The 25473-nt window shown below is 40.9% G+C and overlaps 1 protein-coding gene across 1 annotated transcript in view; it reads left to right on the forward strand.

The window, feature by feature from the left end:
* The first annotated feature begins 15745 nt into the window (after positions 1 to 15745).
* Positions 15746 to 25473, forward strand: part of MCUB (mitochondrial calcium uniporter dominant negative subunit beta) — a 94902-nt gene continuing 85174 nt past the window's right edge. The window contains exon 1 of the mRNA XM_077882270.1: positions 15746 to 16138. Coding sequence (XP_077738396.1) covers positions 16037 to 16138 — 102 coding nt within the window. The 5' untranslated portion in view covers positions 15746 to 16036. The remainder of the gene's footprint in view (positions 16139 to 25473) is intronic.

The following is a 25473-nucleotide window of genomic DNA, read 5'->3' on the forward strand; positions in this document are numbered from 1 at the left end:
TAAAATCTTAAAAAACAAATGAAGGCCTGGTTGACTCCATCAGTTGAGTGAGCCAACTCTTGATTTTGGCTCAAGTCATGATCTCAGGGACCTGAGATCCAGCTCCTGCATCAGGCTCCACACTCAACGGGGAGTCTCTTGGGGATTCCTTTGCATGCGAGTGCTCTCTCTCACACCCTCTGCCCTTCCCCACCACGTGTGCTCTCTTTGAATTAAAAGAAATAAATCTTAAAAAAAAAAAAAAAAGAAATAGAAATAGAAGGCCTCGGGCCTGGAGGCAGAATAGGGAAAAGGCATATCCTTCTCTAGTATTCAGCCAGAGAGGGGCCTCCTGGCAAGATACCTGAGGGGACTCCTGAACTTTTCTGCCTGTCCAGCCTACAATCCAGTGCAGCTCACATCTTCAGAGAATGTATTTGAGGTTGTTCAATTCAGGTGATTTTACCAGCAAGACTAAGTGACAAAAAATATAAAGCTTTCTTTGTAAATAAACTTTCCTTCCATCTTGACTGAGGCTAGCCTCTTAAAAAAAAAAAAAAAGTATTTATTTATTTTAGAGAGAGTGGGAGAAGAAACAGCAGATCCCCTCTTCCCCTGCCAGCAGAAAGCCTCATATGGGGCTTGATCCTAGAACTCCAGGATCATGACCTGAGCCAAAGGCAGATGCTTAACCTACTGAGCCACCCAGGTGCCTCAGATACTAGCTAGCCTCTTTGCCAGTAGGAGGCAAGCAGTACTAACACTAGATAATCCAATTTCATTATTGGTGGGCTTATCTGGGAAAAATTGAGTTCTGCAAATGGAAGGGAGTTTGAGGATATAAGTGAAGAGTGTCTGCAAGAGCAGGTTGTATAATAATTGATGCAGGGTTAAAACAAGGGCTCAAAATTTAATAGGGGCACTAAAAACTCAGTCATTAAGATAATATTTTAAATCTAATATTTTTTGGTTAGCATACAGTGTGATATTAGTTTCAGGTGTACAGTATAGTGATTCAAAACTTCTATAAAACATGTGGTATTCATCACTACAAGTGCCCTCCTTAATCCCCATCTCCTATGCCACCCATCCCTTCACATACTTCCATTCTGGTAACCATCAGTTCTCTATAGTTAAGAGTCTTCTTCGTTTGCCTTTTCTTCTTTTGTTTTCCTCTTTACTCTTTATTTCTTAAATTCCACATATGAGTGAAAACATATGGTATTTGTCTTTCTCTGACTTATTTCACTTAGCCTAACACCCTCTAGCTCCATCCATGTCCTACATGGAAAGATTTCAAGATTTCATTCTTTTGATGGCTGAGTAACATTCCGTGGTATGTAAGTATGTGTGTATATATATATATATAAAATCACATATATATAATCACCTCTTTATCCATTCACCAGTCAGTGGACACTTGGGTCTTGGCTAGCGTAGATAATACTGCTATAAGCATCAGAGTGCATTTATTCCTTTGAATTAGTATTTTGGGTAAATAGGTAGCATGATTGCTGGATCATAGAATAAGTCTATTTTTAACTTTTTGAGGACTCTCCATACTATTTTCCAGAGTAGTTATACCAGTCTGCATGCTCACCAACCCTGTAAGAGGGTTCCCCTTTCTCCACATCCTGGCCAACATCTGTTGTTTCTTAGGTTGTTGAGTTTAGCCATTCTGACAGGTGTGCGATATTATTGTGGTTTTGAGCCACCACAATTGTGAGCCAAAACAAGTCTTCATGATGTGTGGCTCCACTCCCTGAACTCTTTGTAGGAAATCTGAGGCTGAGCTTCTAAAAAAGTGCTTGCACAGCAGCCAACTAATTAATTCCCATCAGAGGGTTGTCACAACACCTAGGGCTTTTAGGTCTCTTCTCTCAGTGGAGGTCCTGGGGCAAACTAGTTTGAGAGACATCTTCTAAGCACTCAAAGCTACCCTCAAAGATCCCTAATATTCCTGTGACACGTCACTGACTCTACCTAGCCAAGGTGGAGGTGCATTGCCCCAACAAGGAGAGAGTGTGCTAAGAAAGTGAAGACTGTGGGGAAATGGGGACATTTGAAGAACTCCTTCCTGTTTCCATAGAGACTTCCATTGTTCCTGGACCAGTTGTTTCTCTTCCCCCACCTGTGTTTTGCTTTTCCCTGATAATGAGTGATGTTGAGCATCTTTTCATGTGTCTGTTGGCCATCTGGATGTCCTCTTTGGAAAAATGTCTAGTCATGTCTTCTATTCATTTTTTATTTTTTTATTGGAGTTCAATTTGCCAACATATAGCATAACACCCAGTGCTCATTCCACCAAGTATCCCCATCCCCCTCAGTGCTCATCACCCAGTCCCCCCAACCCCCCACCCACTTCCCTATTCACTACCCCTTATTCCTTTCCCAGAGTTAGGTGTCTCTCATGTTTTGTCACCCTCATTGATATTTTCACTCATTTTTCTCTCCTTTCCCTTTATTCCCTTTCACTAATTTTTATATTCCCCAAATGAATGAGACCATATAATGTTTGTCCTTTTCCGATTGACTTATTCCACTCAGCATAATACCCTCCAGTTCCATCCCGTCGAAGCAAATGGTGGGTATTTGTCATTTCTAATGGCTGAGTGATATTCCATTGTATATATATGCCACCTCTTCTTTATCCATTCATCTTTCGATGGACACCGAGGCTCCTTCCAGTTTGGCTATTGTGGCCATTGCTGCTATAAACATCAGGGTGCAGGTGTCCCGGCGTTTCACTGCATCTGTATCTTTGAGGTAAATCCTCAGCAGTGCAATTGCTGGATCATAGGGCAGTTCTATTTTTAACTCTTTGAGGAACCTCCACACAGTTTTCTAGAGCGGCTGCACCAGTTCACATTCCCACCAACAGTGCAAGAGGGTTCCCCTTTCTCCAAATCCTCTCCAACATTTGTTGTTTCCTATCTTGTTAATGTTCCCCATTCTCACTGGTGTGAGGTGGTATCTCATTGTGGTTTGGATTTGTATTTCCCTGATGGCAAGTGATGCGGAGCATTTTCTCATGTGCTTGTTGGCCATATCTATGTCTTCCTCTGTGAAGTTTCTGTTCATGTCTTTTGCCCATTTCATGATGGGATTGTTTGTTTCTTTGCTGTTGAGTTTAATAAGTTTAATAAGTTCTTTATAGATCTTGGATACTAGATCGGATAGGTCATTTGCAAATATCTTCTCCCATTCTGTAGGTTGTCTTTTAGTTTTGTTGACTGTTTCTTTTGCTGTGCAGAAGCTTTTTATCATGATGAAGTCCCAATAGTTCATTCTTGCTTTTGTTTCTCTTGCCTTCATAGATGTATTTTCAAGAAGTTGCTGTGGCCAAGTTCAAAAAGGGTTGCCTGTGTTCTCCTCTAGGATTTTGATGGATTCTTGTCTCACATTTAGACCTTTCATCCGTTTTGAGTTTATCTCTGTGTATGGTGTGAGAGAATGGTCCAGTTTCATTCTTATGCACGTGACTGTCCAATTTTCCCAACACCATTTATTGAAGAGACTGTCTTTTTTCCAGTGAATAGTCTTTCCTGCTTTGTCGAATATTAGTTGACCATAAAGTTGAGGGTCCACCTCTGGATTCTCTGTTCTGTTCCATTGATCTATGTGTCTGTTTTTGCGCCAGTACCACACTGTCTTGATGACCACAGCTTTGTAGTACAACCTGAAATCTGGCATTGTGATGTCCTCAGCTGTGGTTTTCTTTTTTAAAATTCCCCTGGCTATTCGGGGTCTTTTCTGATTCTTCACACATCTTAAGATGATTTGTTCCAACTCTCTGAAGAAAGTCCATGGTATTTTGATAGGGATTGCATTAAATGTGTAAATTGCCCTGGGTAACATTGACATTTTCACAATATTAATTCTTCCAATCCATAAGCATGGAATATTTTTCCATCTCTTTGTGTCTTCCTCAATTTCTTTCAGAAGCGTTCTGTAGTTTTCAGGGTATAGATCCTTTACCTCTTTGGTTAGGTTTATTCCTAGGTATCTTATGATTTTGGGTGCAATTGTAAATGTGATTGACTCCTTAATTTCTCTTTCTTCAGTCTCAGTGTATAGAAATGCCACTGATTCCTGGGCATTGATTTTGTATCCTGCCACACTGCCGAACTGCTGTATGATTTCTAGCAATCTTGGGGGTGGAGTCTTTTGGGTTTTCTATGTACAGTATCATGTCATCTGTGAAGAAGGAGAGTTTGACTTCTTCTTTGCCAATTTGAATGCCTTTTATTTCTTTTTGTTGCCTGATTGCTGAGGCTAGGACTTCTAATACTATGTTGAATAGCAGTGGTGAGAGTGGACATCCCTGTCTTGTTCCTGATCTTAGGGAAAAGGCTCCCAGTGTTTCCCCATTGAGGATGATATTTGCTGTGGGCTCTTCATAAGATGGGTTTTAAGATGCTGAGGAATGTTCCCTCTATCCTTACACTCTGAAGAGTTTTGATCAGGAATGGATGCTGTATTTTGTCAAATGCTTTCTCCGCATCTATTGAGAGGATCATATGGTTCTTGTTTTTTCTCTTCTTGATATGATCTATCACGTTGATTGCTTTACGAGTGTTGAACCCGCCTTGCATCCCAGGAATAAATCCCACTCGGTCGTGGTGAATAATCTTCTTAATGTACTGTTGGGTCCTATTGGCTAGTATCTTGTTGAGAAGTTTTGCATCTGTGTTCATAAGGGATATTGGTCTATAATTCTCCTTTTTGGTGGGGTCCTTGTCTGGTTTTGGAATTAAGGTGATGCTGGCCTCATAGAATGAGCTTGGAAGTACTCCATCTCTTTCTATCTTTCCGAACAGCTTTAGTAGAATAGGTATGGTTTCTTTTTTAAATGTTTGATAGAATTCCCCTGGGAAGCCATCTGGCCCTGGACTCTGGTGTCTTGGGAGGTTTTTGATGACTGCTTCAATTTTCTCACTGGTTATCAGCCTGTTAAGGTTTTCTATTTCTTCCTGTTCCAGTTTTGGTAGTTTGTGGTTTTCCAGAAATGCATCCATTTCTTCTAGATTGCCTAATTTATTGGCGTATAGCTGCTCATAATAAGTCTTTAAAATCGTTTGTATTTCCTTGGTATTGGTGGTGATCCTTTCTCATTCATGATTTTATTAATTTGAGTCTTTTCTCTCTTCTTTTTAATAAGGCTCGCTAATGGTTTATCTATCTTAATAATTCATTCAAAGAACCAACTCCTGGTTTGTTGATCTGTTCCACAGTTCTTCTGGTCTCTGTTTCATTGAGTTCTGCTCGAATCTTTATCAATTGTTTTCTTCTGCTGGATGAAGGTTTCATTTGCTGTTCCTTCTCCAGCTCCTTTAGGTGCATGGTTAGCTTTTGTATTTGAGTTCTTTCCAGTTTTTTGATGGATGCTTGTATTGTGATGTTATTTCCCCCTCAGGACTGCTTTTGCTGTATCCCAAGGATTTTGAATGGTTGTATCTTCATTCTCATTAGTTTCCATGAATCTTTTTAATTCTTCTCTAGTTTCCTAGTTGACCCTTTCATTTTTTAGCAGGATGGTCCTTAACCTCCACATGTTTGAAATCCTTCCAAACTTCTTCCTGTGGTTTAGTTCTAGTTTCAAAGCATTATGGTCTGAAAATATGCAGGGTACAATCCCAATCTTTTGGTATCGGTTAAGACCTAACTTGTGATCCAGTATGTGGTCTATTCTGGAGAAAGTTCCATTTGCACTTGAGAAGAATGTGTATTCAGTTGCGTTTGGATGTAAAGTTCTGTAAATATCTGTGAAATCCATCTGGTCCAGTGTATCATTTAAAGCTCTTGTTTCTTTGGAGATGTTGTGCTTAGAAGATCTATTGATTGTAGAAAGCACTGCATTCAAGTCTCCAAGTATAAGTGTATTATTATCTAAGTATGTCTTAATTTTGGCTATTAATTGATTGATATACTTGGCAGCTCCCACATTTGGGGCATAAATATTCATGATTCTTAGGTCCTCTTGTTGGATAGATCCTTTAAGTCTGATATAGTGTCCCTTTTCATCTCTTACTTCATCTCTTATAGTCTTTGGGATAGACTTTAATTTATCTGATATAAGGATGGCTACCCTTGCTTTCTTTTGAGGACCATTTGAATGGTAAATGGTTCTCCAACCTTTTATTTTCAGGCTGTAGGTGTCCTTCTGTCTAAAATGAGTCTCTTGGAGACAGCAAATAGATGAGTCCTGCTTTTTTATCCAGTCTGAAACCCTGTGCCTTTTGATGGGGTCATTAAGCCCATTCACGTTCAGAGTTACTATTGAAAGATATGAATTTAGTGTCATCACAATACCTATTCAGTCCGTTTTTGTGGATTGTTTCCTAGGACAGAGTCCCCCTTAGTATTTCTTGCAGAGCTGGTTTGGTGGTCACATATTCTTTCAGTTGCTGCCTATCTTGGAAGCTCTTTATCTTTCCTTTTATTCTGAATGAAGTCTTGCTGGATAAGGTATTCTTGGCTGCAGGTTCTTCTCATTTAGGACCCTGAATATATCCTGCCAGCCCTTTCTGGCCTGCCTGGTCTCTGTGAAGAGGTCTGCTGTTATCCTAATACTTATCCCCATAAAGGTTAGGGATTTCTTGTCTCTTGCTGCTTTAAGGATCTTCTCTTTATCTTTGGGAATTTGCAAGTTTCACTATTAAATGTCGAGGTGTTGAACGGTTTTTATTGATTTGGGGGGGGGGGGGGAAATCTATCTCCTGGATCTGAATGCCTGTTTTCCTTCCCAAATTAGGCAAGTTCTCAGCTATGATTTGTGCAAATACACTTTCTGGTCCTCTGTCCCTTTCGGCGCCCTCTGGAACCCCAATTAATGTAGATTTTTCCTTCTGAGGCTGTCATTTATTTCCCTTAACCTATCCTCATGATCTTTTGTTTTGTCTCTTTTCTCCTCAGCTTCCTTGAGACAAGACCATCAACTTGTCTTCTATGTCACTCACTCGTTCTTCTACCTCATTAACCCTCGTCGTTAGGACCTCCAGTTTGGATTGCATCTCATTTAATTGATTTTTAATTTCAGCCTGGATTAGATCTAAATTCTGCAGTCATGAAGTCTCTTGAATCCTTTATGCTTCTTTCTAGAGCCACCAGTAGCTGTATAATAGTGCTTCTGAATTGGCTTTCTGACATTGAATTGCAATCCAAATTTTGTAACTCTGTGGGAGAGAGGACTGTTTCTGATTCTTTCTTTTGTGGTGAGTTTTTCCTTCTAGTCATTTTGCTCAGTGCAGAGTGGTTAAAAACAAGTTGTACTTGATCGAAGCATGAAGTCTTCTCACACTGTAGCATTCCAGCTGTTCTCTCTTTAAATCTCAGGCTGAATTTGTAGGTTTTCAGGATGATTTGAAAGTTATCTAGATAAGTTGGTGGGGACAGATGACTTGGAGACCCTACTCTTCGGCCATCTTGCTCCGCTTCTTCTATTCACTTTTTAATTGGATTATTCATTTTTGGAGTATTGAATTTTAAAGTTCTTTATATATTTTAGATACTAAACCTTTATTAGATATATCATTTGCAAATACCTTCTTCCATTCCATAGCTTGCCTTTTATTTTTGTTGATTGTTTCCTTTGCTGTGCAGGAAACATTTTTTTGTTGTGATGTAGTCTCAATAGTTAATTATGCTTTTGTTTCCTTTGCCCTCAGGCGATGTATCTAGAAAGAAGTTGCTACAACTGATATCAAAGAAGTTATTAGCTGTGTTGTCTTCTGAGATTTTTATGGCTTTAGGTGTAGATCCTTAATCCATTTTGAATTTATTTTTGTTTATTGTATAAGAAAGTGGTCCAGTTTCATTCTTCTGCATGTAGTTGTCCAGTTTTCTCAACCATTTGTTGAAGAGACTGTCTTTTTTCCATTGGATATTCTTTCATGTTTTGTCAAAGACTAATTGGCCATATAATTGTGGGTCCGTTTCTGGGTTTTCTATTCTGTTCCATTGATTTAGGTGTCTTTTTTGGTGCTAGTAGCATACTATCTTGATCACTACAGCCTTGTAATATAGCTTGAAACCCAGAATTGTGATGCTGCCAGCTTTGTTTTCTTTTCTAAGATTGGTTTGTCTATTTAGAGTCTTTTGTGGTTTCATACACATTTTAGGATTGTTTGTTCTAGCTCGGAAAAATGCTGGTGATATTTCAATAGGGATTGCTTTGGGTAGTAGAGACATTTTAACAATACTTGTTCTTCCAATCCATGAGCATGGAATGTTTTTCCATTTCTTTGTGTCATCTTCAATTTCTTATAAGTGTTTTACAGTTTTCAGAGTACAAGTCTTTCACTTCTTTGGTTAGATTTATACCTAGGTATCTTATTGTTTTTGGTTCTATTGTAAATAGAATTGATACCTTAATTTCTCTTTCTACTGCATCATTATTGGTATATAGAAATGCAATAGATTTTTGCATGTTGATTTTATATGCTGTGACTTTACTGAATTCATTTATCGGTTCTAGGGGTTTTCTGGTGGAGTCTTTTGGGTTTTCGATATATATTATCATGTCATCTACATATAGTGAAAGTTTTACTTCTTTCCTTGCCTATTTGGATGCTTTTAATTTCTTTTTGTTGTCTGATTGCTGTGGCTAGGATTTCCAGTATTTTATTGAATAAAAGTGATGATAGAGGACATCCTTGTCTTGTTCCTGACTGTAGAGGAAAAGCTCTGTTTTTCCCTATTGAAGATGAGAATAGCTATAGATGAGAATCCTTGTCTTGTTCCTGACTGTAGAGGAAAAGCTCTGTTTTTCCCTATTGAAGATGAGAATAGCTATAGTTTCTTCATATATGATCTTTATTATGTTGAGGTATGTTCCCTCTAAATCTACTTTGTTGAGCATTTTTATCATGAATGGATGCTTTGTCAAATGCTTTTTCTGCATCTATTGAGAGGATCATGATTCTTATCCTTTCTTTTATTAATGTGATATATTGTTGATTGATTTGTGAATATTTAACCACACTTGCAACCCAGAAATAAATCCCAGTTGATCAGGTGAATGATTTAATGTATTGTTTGATTCACTTGGCAAATATTTTATTGAGAATTTTTGCATCTATGTTCATCAGAAATATTAGCCTGTAGTTCTCTTTTTCAGTGGGGGTCTTATCTGGTTTTATTTATTTATTTTAAATAAAATGCCTTGCAGGGCATGCAAGGAAGGGGGAAAGGCAGAGGGAAAGGGAGAGAAAGCATCTTTTTCTTTAAGATTTTTTAAAAGTATTTTTCTAAGATTTTATTTATTTATTCACGAGAGACACACTGAGAGAGGCAGAGACATAGGTAGAGGGAGAAGCAGGCTCCCCATGGAGCCCGATATGGGACTTGATCCCAGGACCCCGAGATCACGACCTGAGCCAACGGCAGATCCTCAACCAATGAGCCACACAGGTGTCCCAAGATTTATTTATTTTAGAGAGAAGATATGCATAAGCTGTGAGAGGGGCGAGGGAAAGAATCTTTTTGCAGATTTCCCACTGACCATGGAGCCTGACACAGGATTTAATCCCAGGACCCTGAGATCTTGACCCAAACCAAAATCAAGAGTTGGACCTTTATCAGACTGAGCCACCCAGGCATCCCAAGAATAGAGAGAATCTTGAGGCTCCATGCACAGGGCAGAGCCTGACAATGCAGGGCCTGATCTCACTACTCGGAGATCATGACCTGAGCCCAAATCGAGAGTTGGACACTTAACGAACTGAGGTACCCAATATTAACTCTTCTTTAAATGTTTCATAGAATTCTCTTATGAAACTATCTTGTTCTGGACTTTTGTTTGTTAGGAGTTTTTGGATTACTGATTTCATTTCTTTGTTGGTTTTTGGTCTGTTCAAAATTTCTATCTCTTTCTATTTTGGGAATTTATCTGTTTCTTCCAGGTTGTCCAGTTTTTTGGTATATGGTTTTTCATAATATTCTCTTATATTTGTATTTCTGTGGTGCTGGTTGTCTAATGTAGTATTTTTTAAAAATCAAATTTAATGGAAAATTCCATAATGAACAGAATATCAAAATTTTAGCTAAAGATAGAATTTGACTCTGCACTTCAACAGTTCACCTCACCCTAATCCTAGCTGTGGTTATGGGAAGGTCAGGTGGCTAGATGATGTCAGAAGAGATAGGCAAGCTTAACTTGGGGTCTTGAGTCCAAAAATCTTGGCGTCATAGTTATAGAATTCCATACTTGAATTCTGACTGTATAGCCTTAGATAAGTTAACCTACCAAGCTTCAATTTCTTCATTTGTAAGAGGGAGCTAATAATTCTTATCCCATCAGGTTTTTGTAATAACTACACAAGATAACACAAAGTACTTATACCTGATCCACAGAGGCAGAATCAGCTTTTGAAGCTGGAGCATGAAGCTTATACAATTTGGAAGACCCTTTTTAAGAAAAATAATACACAGGAATACAAAATTGGCATGGTAATGAATAGCTAGAGTGAGAAAATAAGTTATAAATAATACATTTTTTAAAAGCACAAACCCCCCAAGGGAAAATATTTCTAAAAATCTGTTATCCCTACATATCTATATGTATAAAGTATATATACTATAATACTTTTTTTCCAACAGTATTTTGGCTACATTCTCTTTAAATTTTCATACCACAACAATTTTTTAATTCTTTCCATGGAGACAATAAAAATATAACTTTTTTTCTCTAGCATGTTGATTTGTTTTATAACACTGATAGTTTAGAAAAGTGTCTCTAAGCTTTATAACTTGCCATGGTAATGTTGAGTTAATTCTTAGGATGGTTCTTAAATTTGGGGAAACTTCCATCAAGTGTCTTTCATATAGGAGCTGTAGTATTTGGAAGAATATTCCATAGACCAACTTCTGGGTCCATTGAATTCAAACATCATTTCTGTTTACTAACCACATAGTTCTGGTAACTTGGGAAGTCAGCACACTGACTTTGGTGCACAAGAAACTTCCCCACAACATATGGGAATCTTGGTGAGAATGGAGACTTATTTATTTATTTATTTTTAAATTTATTTATGATAGTCACAGAGAGAGAGAGAGAGGCAGAGACATAGGCAGAGGGAGAAGCAGGCTCCATGCACCGGGAGCCTGACGTGGGATTCGATCCCAGGTCTCCAGGATTGCCCCCTGGGCCAAAGGCAGGCGCTAAACCGCTGCGCCACCCAGGGATCCCAAATGGAGACTGAATTTGAGCTAGTTCATAAATGGTATTTTGATTATCCGGCCTTTTCTTATTTGAATCTCTGATCTTGCTTTTCAGAAAAAAAAAATTATGCAGCTTCATTGAGGTATAATTTACATGCCATAAGATCACTCATTTAAAGCATACAAATGATTATTTGGCAAATTTATAGTCTTCTGCAACAATGACCACAATCTAGTTTAGAATATTTCCATCACTCCAAAGAAATTCCTCATGCTCATTTACATCACTCCCAATTCCACCACCAGCCCCATGCAACTACTAATTATTCTTTGTCTCTATAGATTTGCCTTCTCTGAATATTTTATGTAAATGGAATTACATTGGCTGTTTTTAAGATCCTCCCTGTAATACTGCATTTCTCTCTTCTCTTCTCTCTTTTTTTTTTTTTCTTTTCTTTTTTTTTTGAGAGAGAGGGAGTGGGGCAGAGGAAGGGAGGGAATCCTAAGCAGGGGGCCCTGGGTGGCTCAGCAGTTTAGCACATGCTTTTGGTCTCCTACTGGAGACCCAGGATCAAGTCCCACATCCGGCTCCCTGCTAGAGCCTGTTTCTCCCTCTGCCTGTGTCTCTGTCTCTCTTTCTGTCTCTCATGAATAAATAAAATCTTTAAAAAAAAAAAAAAAAAAAAAAAAAGAATCCTAAGCAGGCTCCACTCCCAGCACAGAGCCTGATGTGGGGCTTGATCCCATGACCCTGAGATCATGAAGGGAGCCGAAATCAAGAGTCAAACACCCAACTGACAGTACCACCCAGGTGCTCCTCTCTTTAGTTCTGAGGTCTTTGTTCCTTGCCCTTGAGCACTTGACACAAGTACTTGCTGTCTCTGTCACCACACTGGAGAAAAGACAGCTATCTTTTCTATTCTCTCTATAGAGAGTACTGCAAAATTACTGTGCTACAAAAATTAAGGATGCCTGGGTGGCTCAGTGGTTGAGCATATGCCTTCGGCTCAGGGTGTGATCCTGGAGTTCCAGGATCAAGTCCCACATTGGGTTTCCTGTGTGGGGCCTGCTTCTACCTCTGCCTGTGTCTCTTTGTCTCTCATGAATAAATAAATAAAATCTTAAAAAAATTTAATTAGGGAATGTGGCCAAAATACTATTGGGAAAAAAGTATTACAATGATGTGTATGGGTGGAGTCTGTGTTCCAAAATAGATATTTTCTCTTCCTTTTCCTCATTCGCTCCCCCCAAAACAAACTCTTTTCTTCCTTTTTCTCCCCCCCAAGCTCTACTGAGGTATAAATAAAAATAAAAATTGTATATATTTAGAGTACAATGCAATGGGCTGATATATGTATGCACTGTGAATGATTATCACAATCAAGTTAATTAACACATCTATCACCTTGCATGGTTACTTTTTTTTTTTTTTTGATGTGGTAAGTATAGTTAAGATCTACTCTCAGCAAACTTCAAGCATACAACATAGTATTATTAACTATAGTCATCATGCTGTACATTAGATCCCCAGAATTCATTCATTTTATAACTGAAAGTTTGTGCTCCTAGACCAATAGCTTCCCATTTTCCCCATCTCCCAGTTCCTGGTAACCACTGTTCAAATCTCTGATTCTGTGAGGATGACTCTTCTAGATTCCACATACAAGTAAGTTTATATAGTATTTGTCTTTCTCTATCTGACTTACTTCATTTAGCATAATGTCCTCCAGATTCATCTATAATGTTACAAATGGCAGGATTTCCTTCTTTTTTTAATGCCTGAATAATATTCCATTACATATAATAGCATATAATATACTAGATACATATCACAGAACATGTATAATATACATAATTATATATCACATTTTATTCATTCATCCCTCCATAGACACTTAGGTTGTTTCCATATCTTGGCTATTAAAAAAAAGGGAACTCTTACTCACCATTGATATGAATGTAAATTAGTACAGCCATTATGGAAAATACTATGGAGGATGTTCAATAAATTAAAAATAAAACTTGTACAGCCACTCTGGAAAACTGTTTGGAGGTTCCTCAAAGATTTAAAAATAGAGCTACCCTACGACCCAGCAATGGCACTGCTGGGGATTTACCCCAAAGATACAGATGCAGTGAAATGCTGGGACACCTGCACCCCAATGTTTATAGCAGCAATGTCCACAATAGCCAAACTGTGGAAGGAGCCTTGGTGTCCAGCGAAAGATGAATGGATAAAGAAGCTGTGGTCTATGTATACAATGGAATATTACTCAGCCATTAGAAATGACAAATACCCACCATTTGCTTCGACACGGATGGAACTGCAGGGTATTATGCTGAGTGAAGTAAGTCAATCGGAGAAGGACAAAAATTATATGGTCTCATTCATTTGGGGAATAAAAAATATTGTGAAAGGGAATAAAGGGGAAAGGAGAGAAAATGAGTGAAAGTATCAGAGAGGGAGACAGAACATGAGAGACTCATAACTGGGAAACGAACAAGGGGTGGTGGAAAGGGAGGTGGGGGGGGAGTAGGGGTGACTGGGTGATGGGCACTGAGGGGGGCACTTGACGGGATGAGCACTGAGTGTTATATGTTGGCAAATTGAACTCTAATAAAAAATAAATTAAAAAATAAAAATAAAACTATGGCTCGCCAGGGTGGCTCAGCGGTTGAGTGTCTGCCTTTAGTTCAGGGTGTGATCCTGGAGACCCAGGATCGAGTCCCATGTCGTGTTTCCTGCATGGAGCCTGCTTCCCCTCTGCCTGTGTCTCTGCCTATGTGTCTTTCATGAATGAATAAATAAAATCTTTAAAAAAATAATAAGGGGATCCCTGGGTGGCTCAGCGGTTTGGCGCCTGCCTTTGGCCCAAGGCACAATCCTGGAGTTCCGGGATCGAGTCCCGCGTCAGGCTCCTGGCATGGAGCCTGCTTCTCCCTCTGCCTGTGTCTCTGCCTCTCTCTCTCTATGTCTATCATGAATAAATAAAATATTTTTTTAAAAAAATGTATAAAAAATAAAATAAATAAATAAAAATGAAAAATAAAAATATAACTACCATGGGCCCAGGGCACCTGGGTGGCTCAGTGGGTTAAGCATCTGACTCTTGATTTCAGCTCAGATAGTGATCTTGGGATGGTGAGATTGAGCCCAGCATCACTCAGTGCACAGTCTACTTGAGGTGCTCTCTCTCCCTCTCCCTCTGCTCCTCTACCTGCTTGTACATGCACATGCACGTTCTCTCTCTCTAAAATAAATCTTAAAAAAAAATTACCATGGACTCAGCAATCCCACTACTGGATATATATCTGAAGGAAATGAAATCAGTACCTCAAAAAGATATCTCACTCCCATGTTCATTGCTTTCTTATTCACAATGCCAAGATAAACTCTTTTCTTTGATTTGGAACACTAGGAAAGAACTCAAGTAAATTACCTTCCCATGTGAACTTAACGTTTCATGTGTCAGTCACTATCTGTCCAGGGCACTTGTAATTTGAAATACACATGTAAGTTAACACATATGAAGTGGACTTTATATTTTTTAAGTCTTTTTTTTTTTTTTTTAAAGATTTTATTTATTTATTAGAGAGAGAGAGAGAAGCAGGCTGCATGCAGGGAGCCTGATGTGGGACTTGATCCTGGGTTTCCAGGATCACACCCCAGGCCAAGGCGGCGCTAAACCGCTGAGCCACCGGGGCTGCCCGGAAGTAGACTTTAATGGTAAAGTTTTTGCTATCATAGAAGCTTCCATCTTTTTTCAATAAAGAAAGATATTGATCAGGAGAGGTCTGCCACTTGTTGCATTGTTTGCCAGCTTTGATTCATTAATTTAAACCTCTTGCAGACTTACCAGATTATGACACAGGATGCCCAATTAACTTTGAATTACAGATAAACAATTACAGATAAATAATTTAAGTATATTCCAAATATCTCATTTTTCTTTAGAGTGTGAGCCATGCAACATTTGCTACATACTTAAATTGTTTATCTGAAACTCAAATTTAACTGGGCATCCTGTATTTTATCTAAGAACTCTATTGTAAGTAAGCTACGTGAAAGCTTAGATTAGGTTGCTCTGAAATTTTTTTTTTTTTTTTTTGGTAAGATTTTATTTATTTATTCATGAGATACACAAAGAGAGAGGCAGAGACACAGGCAGAGGGAGAAGCAGGCTCCATGCAGGGAGCCTGACGCGGGGCTCGATCCCGGGACTCCAGGATCAGGCCTGGGCTGAAGGCAGGCGCTCAACCGTGGAGCCATCCAGGGATCCCCCGAAAAAAGTCTTTTAAAATTTCTTTTTATAAACAAACAGTCTCTAAGACAAAACATGACATTTCCTAGTTGCTGGGAAGACTAAGTTCTGGTTCCTGAGCTCTTTCAATTACAAAAACGACCGACAAGAGAAGCCCGTTGTGCCGTGGTAGAGACTGTCCCCAAGAGCGGCGAGTGGGCCGCCCCGCAGCGAACCGCAAACCTCGGGCCCCGAGGGTGGAGCCTTGGGCACCCGCTTCTTCGCCCTCCGCCCCTCGATCCTGGAGACGAACTTCCAGGCGGGACCGGGGAAGCGAAGCCCCCGGAATTAACGGCGGCCGTTGAAGTCCGCAGCTCCCAAGAAGCGGCCGCCGGGTCTCGCTCATTCGAGGAGCGCCCGCGCGGCCGCCCCAACTCTCTTCGCTGGCGCCCCTCCCCTTTTCTTCTTTTTTCGGTCGGAGGAGAGAAAACCGCCGGCGCCGGGGCGCGCCCGCACAGCCGCGGGCAGCGGGACACACCCTCCGCCCCTCGGCCCGCCCCCGCCCGGCGGCAGGCTCGCTCCGGGGGCGCCGGCCGCCAGCCTCGGGTCGCGGACGATGGCGGGCTGACTGGGGCCGGAGCCCGCGCGCGGGCAGGATGATGCTCCTGAGGGGCGCCTGGACGCGCGGCCGGCGGCTGCCGGCGACCCCCGGACCCCAGGGCCGAGCGCGTCCGGGGCCGCGAACGCCGGAGCCTCAGGTGAGTCGGAGCCCGGTCCGGGCGCTGGCGGGGCGGTGGCGGCTGCAGAGTTCGCGTGGGGCAGCCGGGCGCGAGCGGCGGCGGGCAAGGCGGCCGCGTGTTGCCGGCCCTAGGCTCGGCGCGCGGGAGGACCCGGCGAGCGGGCGTCCCGGCCGCGGCCGGGGGTGCCCGGGTCTCGTGGCGCAGGCGCGCCCGGGGGCCGAGCGCGGACGACGAGGCCGGGGCGGCGACGAGGAGCCCCCCCCCCCCCCCCCGCCCGGGCGGCGCCCGGCAGCGGCAGGATCTCCCCTGCAGGCAGTTCCCCCGCGGCCACAGGGGCTCCGGAGGAAGTTTTCAGTCACTCTGCGGTCGGCTCGGTCGCGGGGGGCCAGGAAACGGTGGAGCGGAGTGAGTGCCCCGAGTGCGCGCGGTCGTAGGACGGTGAAGCCTCCCGCCTCCCAGCCGTCGCCCCTCCCTCTGCAGAGGGAAGACACTCGCGTCGTGTTCTGAGACCCGGTGAACCCCGAGCGCGTGTCGGTGCGGAGCGGCTGGCCCGACCCCGCTGTACTGTGGCCTGGGAAGAGGGTGGATGTGCCCCAGAGAAGACCGAGATGGGGGGGAATGCCGCGTGCAGCTCGCTTTGGGATGGAGCCTGACAGCCCTGACGGAGCCTCGTGAGGAAAGACCCCCCCCCATTCCAAAGGTGCGTGTGGTTGGGGAGCGGGTTTCTGAGTTTTAATTCTCAGCGCCCCGCACCCCGCTCCCCGGCCCCCATTATCTTAGTTTCAGATCGTTAAAGAGAAGAATGCGTTTAACTGTGCAGTTTACAAGAAAAACAAAAGAAGCCATGCCGTTATCTTGTCACTTTCACTTCCTGTGGCGGGGTGTGTGTGTCCCCCCCCCCCCCCTTCGGCTATTTCAGGGCTTCACGGCTTTGAGTACGGGAGGAAATGATTTAAATATATATTTAAAACTCCTTTTCCTGCGTGTTTGAAAGAGAACGAGGAAGAGCGTTTTTTTATTAGCACCTAGGAAAGGGGGCAAATTCCTTAAAACGGCAGATTTAGCAGTAGATTGGAGAGAGGGGTCTCCGCTCTGTGAAATTGTACTTTATTAAAAAGAATTGCACTTGACAGCCAAAAACGTACCAACCTGCGAAACAGCGCAACACAAGGAACCCCCTTCACTATACCACCATTTGAACATAAGTGATTCAGTTTTCTATTAAGTCCGTGTAACATCCGGAGTAGAATTTTTGCAGAGTTCAAGGCTGGCTGCCCTTTCTCCAGTTATCATCTCTAAGCCCCTTTCTCGGTATTTCCCACCTGATGCGACTGCATGCCCCAGCAGGAATGTGGATGCCCTTAAAAAAAAAAAGAAAATGATACAGTGGGGCTTATTAGGCTTAATCATAGGGCAACTGTGGTCAGTACTTTGCCTCTAGGTAATCGTCTTAAACCTCACATTTGCTTGTTCCTAATTTGCGGATATTTAAGTCTTGACAGTCCATGCTATTAAATCAATTTACTGAACTTTAGAAGTGCAAATGCTTCCATCATTTTACTTGATAAAAGACCCCTGAAAGAAGAAAGACAAGCCTGTGAGTTTGCTTTATATGCCTCTTTGAATTATACCATAAAGAAACTGACAAATATCCTGGCCACTTAGGAGTTTTAGCTGGGACAACTAAACCATTTTCTGTAAATCAAATTAACTGGCCATAGGGACATTTTTTAAAATTATTTATTTATTTATGATAGTCATACAGAGAGAAAGAGAGAGAGGCAGAGACACAGGCAGAGGGAGAAGCAGGCTCCATGCACTGGGAGCCTGACGTGGGATTCGATCCCGGGTCTCCAGGATCACGCCCTGGGCCAAAGGCAGGCGCCAAACCGCTGCGCCACCCAGGGATCCCCATAGAGACATTTTTTATTCTAAGGTTCACTGTTTTGTGGTTGTCCCATTTGCTATGAAGAGTCCTGTGACTAAAGTTTTTTATATACTTTTGCCACATTCAGATCCCTAGCGTCTGTGAACACAACAGGAGGAAAAACCACCAAAAGTGATATTTGCATCCCCACAGCTCATAAAATCTTAGCTTGCAAGGACTTGTCATTAATAGTATCTCAAGTAAGTGTTCCCATACTTTTCTGAAAGTATGAGTGTGCTTTATAGGAGGATTTAGTAATTTTGGAAAATACACAATTCTTATCCTTCACATGGTAGGTAATACTCGGCTAGTATTTTGTGGGTAGAAAAAAGTTTGTCAACATGGATACGTTTAGCATACCAGAATTGTTCTTAAAAGAACACATTTAATCTGAAGCATAAGAGAGCAAGAGCATGTTGTGTTCCCTTTAGGCAAGGCATGCCCAGGCGTTTGTGGTCACGTTCCCGTGTCAGCATCTCTGCTTCTCAGCAGCACTCTGGCTGAGTGGTTGTCAGGGCGATCCATGGCTCCTGCTGGCCTTTCTGTTCTGCAGGACGCAGCTTGCAGTGATTATGGCACCTAGTGAATTATCTCTCAACTGAAAGCCCTTACCTGGTTGTGCCTTTCTTAATTTGAGTTTTCTGCTGCTTGATTTGAGAAACTCCCCGGTAAGATTTCAAGCCCCCAGCAAGTACAGTAGTTGAGTCCCTACTTAAGCTGTGTTTAAAATTTAGAAAAGAAAAGAAATTGTACTTGGCAGAGAAGTTGGGGTATGCTTTTTTTTTTTTTAACACCTGGAAACAAAGCAATACATGTTTTCATTCCACCACCAAATGTTAATTTAGAAATTGTTTTTTACCTTTTGAATTTAGGTCATTCCCATTTGACACTTTCCTCCCATTCTTCCTCTTGTGTTTGTAGTTAGTGCAATGTATTATGTAATACTGGTTTCAGAGCTCTCTCCTCAGGAGAACATTTGCTTGTAGATTGCAGATGCTGCTTAAGCTGTAGAAGACATTGGGGCAAAGTAACTCTAGACCAGTTTGTTAAATATTAAACATTACCATCTTTCTAGCACTTAGGTATTAGTGCTTACTTTTTTTTGTTTTTGTTTTTAGGTTGTGCTCTTCACTGCAGTTTAATGATATTAGTGCTGTTTTGGCATACTCTAAGCTAGAAAATAATTTTGTATTTTGGCAGATAAATACTTGTTGAATAAGGTCCCTGTGAAACTAAGGTGGAAAACCTGAGGCAAATACCAGTTGATCGAACAGGAAAAAACCTGAGGCAAATACCAGTTGATCGAACAGCCATATAAACTAAATGTGTTTAGGTCATAGAATAGAAATGAGCAGCTAATTTCATTGGTGTTAGGCGATTGGGACATCTGAGTGCCCACCTCGTCTTGCCACCCCATAGCTCCCTGAACTTAGCCAAGTTATTTTGTCTATTTGGGCCTGTTGTAGTCCCTTTTCAAAACAAGGAGATTTGTCTAATTGGTTACCAAAGTTCTTTCCATCTTTAAAGTGGCCATTTGGTAATTTTACCAGGGGGTGTAAGTATAGTATTGAGTAAAATATTGTCACTGTCAGAATGGTTGTTTTAATGTTTGAATGAGCCTCTTTCATGATTTTAGGCAGTCAGTAGAGTGACAGTTCTACCTAGTGATTATAATAACTGTTTTCCCTTTGAAAAGGAATTGAAATTTATTTGATTTGGTAAGCGTGTCAGAATAGATTGTCTCGTTCTGATACTTCATTCTGTCATTACCAGTGTTTTCATCTGTGAAATGATGCTTATTCAACAGTATCTAGCATTAGAACCCTAAAGCCATTATGATAGGCATCTTGAGCTAACATATAGGCTATAAACTAATAAAGTGTTTTCTCAGCCATATTCTAGAAGTATCATCTTTTTTAAAAAAAATATCATTTAATTTACCACAGTATTTTCCTGTTTGGTTTTTTAAAGATTTATTTACTCATGAGAGACAGAGAGCAGAGACATAGGCAGAGGGAGAAGCAGGCTTCCTGCAGGGAGCCTGATGCGGAACTCAATCCCAGGACCCCGGGATCAGGACCTGAGCCGAAGGCAGACACTCAGCCTATGAGCCACCCAGGTGCCCTCCTGGGTTGTTTGTTTTTTGTTTTTTAAAAAAAAACAGGCTTTCTGAGGTGTATGTTCAGACTGCAAGGGATCCCTCACCCAAGTGTTTTTTACTGAATTTTCCACATTAGCATACCTTTTAATAAGCAGCCCTGTGAAACATGGTAGTCAGTTAAAGGGTGCCCTTTAAGAGGACCCACAGAAGAAATTGCTGTCTAGTCTTAGTATTAGAGTCATTGGTTGCTCCTACCCAGATGCAGGGTTTACTGTACGGGCAGTGAATGAAATGAGTGTGTAGCCTCTCCTCCCTGTGTCCTGGCTGCCAGAAAGCCGAGGTTCAGATTCTCAACCCCCCTTCTAGCAAATTTGAAATGATAAGCATTTACGTATTTACCATACTTATGGATTCGTGGCCTCCACCTTAATTTTTCCTCCATTCACATCCTCACCCATTTTCCTGAAATTGTCTCTTAAAGGGAAAATGTGATGCATAAACAAGGTTTTAAGAAATTTTAAAAAATCAACTCTTGGTGTTTCAACAAATTGTGGAAGTGTGGCAAACCAGTGTCGTCTTTACAAAGTCTCCTAGGTGCTCCGCCCATAGGAAGTGTTCAATAAATATTGATTATATTGAATTGAGTTGTGTAAGAATCTAATTTTGATGCCGTGGTTCTCTTGCTCTTTTTAATTGAGATTTAATTGGCATGTAGGAGTCTCTCTTAAATAGGGTGCTGAAGTTGTCGACTCTCCACCTTTTTTTCCTTCTCACTACCCTCACCTGTCCTAAGTCTTACTTCCTTGCTACCTCCCCTGTCTCCACCTGACTTAAAATACAGTTTGGGTCAACTATCAAGGCTTATAAATCTTTGTTGTGAGAGTTTCCTCTTTCATTAACTCATAAATAGTATTACTTGATTGTGCCTGATTTTTACCTTAGATTCAGGTTCATTATAAAGGGAATAGAGAATATTGCAGTCCAGGCTTTTGTTTGGCAGCTCTTCGGGAGATAATTAGATCTCTATCCAGGATTCACAATACTGGCAAGAAATGATGTGTGAAATCTGCACTATAAACAAAGTTTACTGAAGAGAATTTCTCTGAATAGATTTGAGGGCAAGAAATAGGGAACCATGAAAAGAGCAACAAAAGATGGAGCCAGAGTTGAAGTCTACAGCCTGTGAATGTAAACAAAAAGTGACATGAAACATTAAACCTCCTATGGAGAAATGGATAGGTTTATTGTGGCAACCTTTAGGGAGGAAAAAGTCTTCCTGATTGGCAAGGCTCATCCCATAAGGATGTGTTCTACCTGAGAGTCTTTGGGTACTTACTAGATTGAGCAGGTGGTTTGGTTTATAAAACTGCTGTGGACACAAGTGGTAATTCCATTATAGTTAATTCCACTGGGAACTCTCAATTATTTTGTTGTAGGAATGCTTTTATAATGAATGCATTGCTCAGATCACATGTCTGGGACTTGATGCATTAGCTTATTTTTATCCTGTTAGGCATCACAGTAAATAATGTCCTGATTCTGGTTGGAAGAAGGAAGAAGTTACTCTTTTTTTGAGAAATCCTTGTTCTTTTTCTGCGTGTGTGTGTGCTCATGTGTGGCTGTCTCTTGTTAAGTGTTTCGTTTTCAGGATGAGTTTCCCCACTAGGCTGAGTAGGTTATTTGGAGAGAGGATTTAAAAGATGTTTGATGAATAACTACTCTTTCCACCAGCAATACAGCTGGAATACAAGTGTACATTTTTATTAGAGAGGCTGACAGTAATGTGACCATAAACCTGAAGAAACATTGTTTTAGAAAATGTCTGCAAACAGATCAACATAGCACTGGCTGTCTAAACCCTTGCTAGCAGATATTTGTGATGATATTTTACAGTCTGATGATTCATTTCTGCAAGTCCGCTTTGAGAATGCTTAGATGATATATAATAAAACAATTTCCACTTTTCAGGAGAAAGTATGGTTTATTTTGGCCTTGTAAATTATTGTTTTATGGGTTGGTTATAGTGAAACCAAGGTAAGAAAGCTTTAAAACAAGCTACAGTTGATCCAGAAATCCTTTGGCCTCAACTCTTCTGTCCCACTTTCTACTCCATGCCTTCTGTCCCATAATTGGTGTCTGTGATATTCTGTGGGTAGCATTACCCCCCCCCCCCATCACCCTTCCTTCTTCACTCTCCTGAAATCTGCACTTCCTCCAAGGCTGAGTTCCAGTACCCACCTACCCCCACTCCCCGGATCCCCATTTTGATGAAGTCACAAGTCTGTGCCAGCAGAATGAACCACATTCTTTTTTTTTTTTTTTATAATTTATTTTTTATTGGTGTTCAATTTGCCAACATACAGAATAACACCCAGTGCTCATCCCGTCAAGTGCTCCCCTCGGTGCCCGTCACCTATTCACCCCCACCCCCCACCCTCCTCCCCTTCCACCACCCCTACATTCTTTTTTTTTCTCTCTCCGCAGCACTTTGACTGCATCCCACCACGTGTTCAAGTGGTGCTCATATGGTTTTCCTACCTGGATTCTCTCAGCACTTTATGGTCAGAACTATTTCTTCACACCTCTCATGGCCTCTGCCCTGCTACAGTAGGTGCATAATACATTCTTGTCCGGTAGAGGGGTGAGTGGATAGAGGATCAAGAACTAAATATTACATAGAGTTCCTTAATGTTGTACTGTCTTCAGGTCTTACCTTCTTGATTTCCTCTTCTCCACTTCATCTAGCTGGGGAACACCTGAAGCATTCTTCCCTACTTTTTGTGATATGAGCCTTGAATAATTGAAGATTTTTAAAAAGTTAACCAGAATAATCTTTACAGGGGATCCCTGGGTGGCTCAGTGGTGTAGCATCTGCCTTTGGCCCAGGGCGCGATCCTGGAGTCCTGGAATCGAGTTCCACGTCGGGCTCCCGGCATGGAGCCTGCTTCTCCCTCCTCCTGTGTCTCTGCCTCTCTCTCTCTCTCTATGTCTATCATAAATAAATAAATAAATCTTTAAAAAAAATAATGTTTACATATTGTATTTGCTGTTAAAAGAAAGCAGTAATCTGAAATCATGTTTATCTCAGATATGCTTTCAAATCAAATTATAATTAACATAATCTGATGAAGCATAAATTAAGGACAGCCTGGTATGTAAGGATGTGCATTTTCTTGACTGCTTTTTTTTGAGATATATGATCCACAATATTATATTCATTTCAGATATACAGCATAAATGATTTGATATTTATGTATATATTGTAAAACAGTCACCACAATAAGTCTAGTTAACATCTGTCACCATACATAGTTACAAGTTTTTTTCTTATCAGAACTTTTAAGATTTACTTCTGGCAACTTTCAAATATGCAGTACAGTGTTATTAACTATAGTTGCCATGCTGTGCATTACATCTCCATGACATGCATTTTTTTTTTTTTGACATGCATTTTTATAACTGGAAGTTTATATCTTTGGCCATCTTCACCTATTTCACCTGTCCCCCATTTCTGGCAACCACCAACCTCTTCTCTATATCTATGAGCTTCCCCCCCCTTTTTTTTTCTTTAGATTGCACATCTAAGTGACATCACCTAATATCTGACCTATTTCATTTAGCATAATGTCCTCAAGGTCCATTCATGTTATTACAGATGGCAAGATTTCTTTTTCATGACTGGATAATCCATTGTGCATGTATACCACATTATCTTTATTCATTCTTCTGTCAGTGTATTTAGGTTGTTTCCATATCTTGGCTATTGTAAATAATGTTGCAGTGGTCATGGGTGTGCATATGTCTTTTTAAGTTAGTGATTTTGTTTTCTTTGGCTAAATACCCAGAAGTGGGATTGCTGAATCATATGGTAGTTCTGTTTTTAATTTTTTGAGGAACCTCTATATTATTTTCCATATGGCTGCACCAATTTACATTCCTGCTAGCAGTGCACAAGCATTCCCTTTTCTTCACTTCCTTGTCAACATTTGTTATTTCTTTTGTGATAATGGTCTTGGCTGTTCTTAAAGTATGGTGTTGATTTAGGATTGTTTATATGTGAAGAAGGTAGCACTGGTCTCCATCGACAAGGGCTTTTCTATTTTTTTTTAAAGAATTTATTTTTTTGAAGATTTTATTTATTCATTCATGAGAGAGACAGAGAGTGAGAGGCAGGGACATGGGTAGAGGGAGAAACCGGCTCCCCACGGGGAGTCTGATGTGGGACTCCATCCCAGGACCCCGGGATCATGACTGGAGCCAAAGGCAGACACTCAACCACTGAGCCACCCAGGTGCCCCGACAAGGGCTTTTCTAAATGGGATTCTCAAAGTATTAGATCATACTAGTTTTAGACTTGTAAAATGAGGTTTTGTGATTGCCAAAATTATTAGTGTTAGTACTAAAAGCTCAATCATTAAAATTAAATAATTTAGAATATTTAAAAATCAATGATAAAAATGTTTATTTGTAAGGTACAGCTCCTGGGCAAAATACAAGACTAACCTTTTAGAAAATAAACCAAAAATAATTTGATTCTTTTTTAAAGATTTTATTTATTCATAGAGTCACAGAGAGAGCGGCAGAGACACAGGCAGAGGGAGAAGCAGGCTCCACACAGGGAGCCCGACTTGGGACTAGATCCTGGGTCTCCAGGATCACACCCTGGGCTGCAGGCGGCGCCAAACCGCTGTGCCACTGGGGCTGCCCAAGAATTTGATTTTTGATGTTAGGAAACCAGTAAGTCCTTTCCTATAACAATGTTTTTTATTACCATTCCAGAAATGGGGCATACTCTACTTTGGAGCATAGAGTTGCCTTGAGTAAGATTACCATCTACTGATCTTCTCCCAGAGCTTCAGGGCTGATTAGGGGAGGTAGCATATATTTTATATCTCTGGGTGTATATATAATTGTGTTTCATATTTTACCAGTATAGGTGCTTGTGGTGTTAAATGAATAAGAAATAAGAAGATAGTGGCCATTGTCTTTCTGAGAAACGATGTTGGTCTATACCACATGTTGATCAACTTTTCTATTGAGGTCCAAACAGTGAACATTTTAGGCTTTACATCCTCCAGTCGATTTCACAACTAACTCAGCTATGGCATTGTATAATGTGAAAGCAGTTGTAGACAATATATAAATGATTAAGTATGACTGTTTTCCAGTAAACTTTATTTTTAAAAATGGCTAGGTCAGATTTGGCCCACAGGTCATAGTTTGCCAACCCCTGGCCTGTAGACTGTAAACCAGTTTTTTGGCAGTAGTAATAAAGATGCTCTTCTAGAAGATGAATCTGAATCTGGTAATCCAGTGTATGTGTAG

Source organism: Canis aureus, chromosome 33 (assembly GCF_053574225.1).
Source record: "Canis aureus isolate CA01 chromosome 33, VMU_Caureus_v.1.0, whole genome shotgun sequence".
NCBI lineage: Eukaryota > Metazoa > Chordata > Mammalia > Carnivora > Canidae > Canis > Canis aureus.